Raw genomic sequence first — 385 nt, 5'->3', positions numbered from 1 at the left:
TACGGGGAGGAGATCGTGCCATCATATCGTCCTTGGAGTGTGTGATTTATGAAAGGGAAAAAAGTGTATCTTGTCCATGCATGTTAACGCTTAAGGGCCACGGTTAGTCCGACCTGAACGTTTACAACCCAGGCTCCTGAAGGACAAACACCCAAGCCGGTATCCTCCGCTCACGCCCAGGTGGAAGTCCAGGACGCCCCGCCCGCACCACCCTCGCCGCCCCCGCCCGTGCCGCCACCGCCACCACCCGCGCCCGTCGAGCCGCCCGCCGCACCGCCAACAATTGCAGGGACCAAGCAAGGTACAGTTATGCGGATTCTCTCTCTTGTCTCCCTCACTTCTCTCCTTCTGATATCCTTTTCCTTGGTTTGGTTTTGTTATTTCA

At 56.9% G+C, this 385-nt stretch overlaps 1 protein-coding gene across 1 annotated transcript in view; it reads left to right on the top strand.

Annotated features, from left to right (window-relative positions):
- The window catches only part of LOC119585774 (E3 ubiquitin-protein ligase lubel-like), a gene marked incomplete in the record, with an annotated part of 47,027 nt that overhangs the window by 19,881 nt on the left and 26,761 nt on the right, over nt 1-385 (top strand). The window contains 1 exon segment of the mRNA XM_037934486.1: nt 133-301. Coding sequence (XP_037790414.1) covers nt 133-301 — 169 coding nt within the window.

This window comes from Penaeus monodon, chromosome 20 (genome assembly GCF_015228065.2).
Source record: "Penaeus monodon isolate SGIC_2016 chromosome 20, NSTDA_Pmon_1, whole genome shotgun sequence".
Classification (NCBI taxonomy): domain Eukaryota; kingdom Metazoa; phylum Arthropoda; class Malacostraca; order Decapoda; family Penaeidae; genus Penaeus; species Penaeus monodon.
This window is presented reverse-complemented; position numbering and strand designations above follow the sequence as displayed.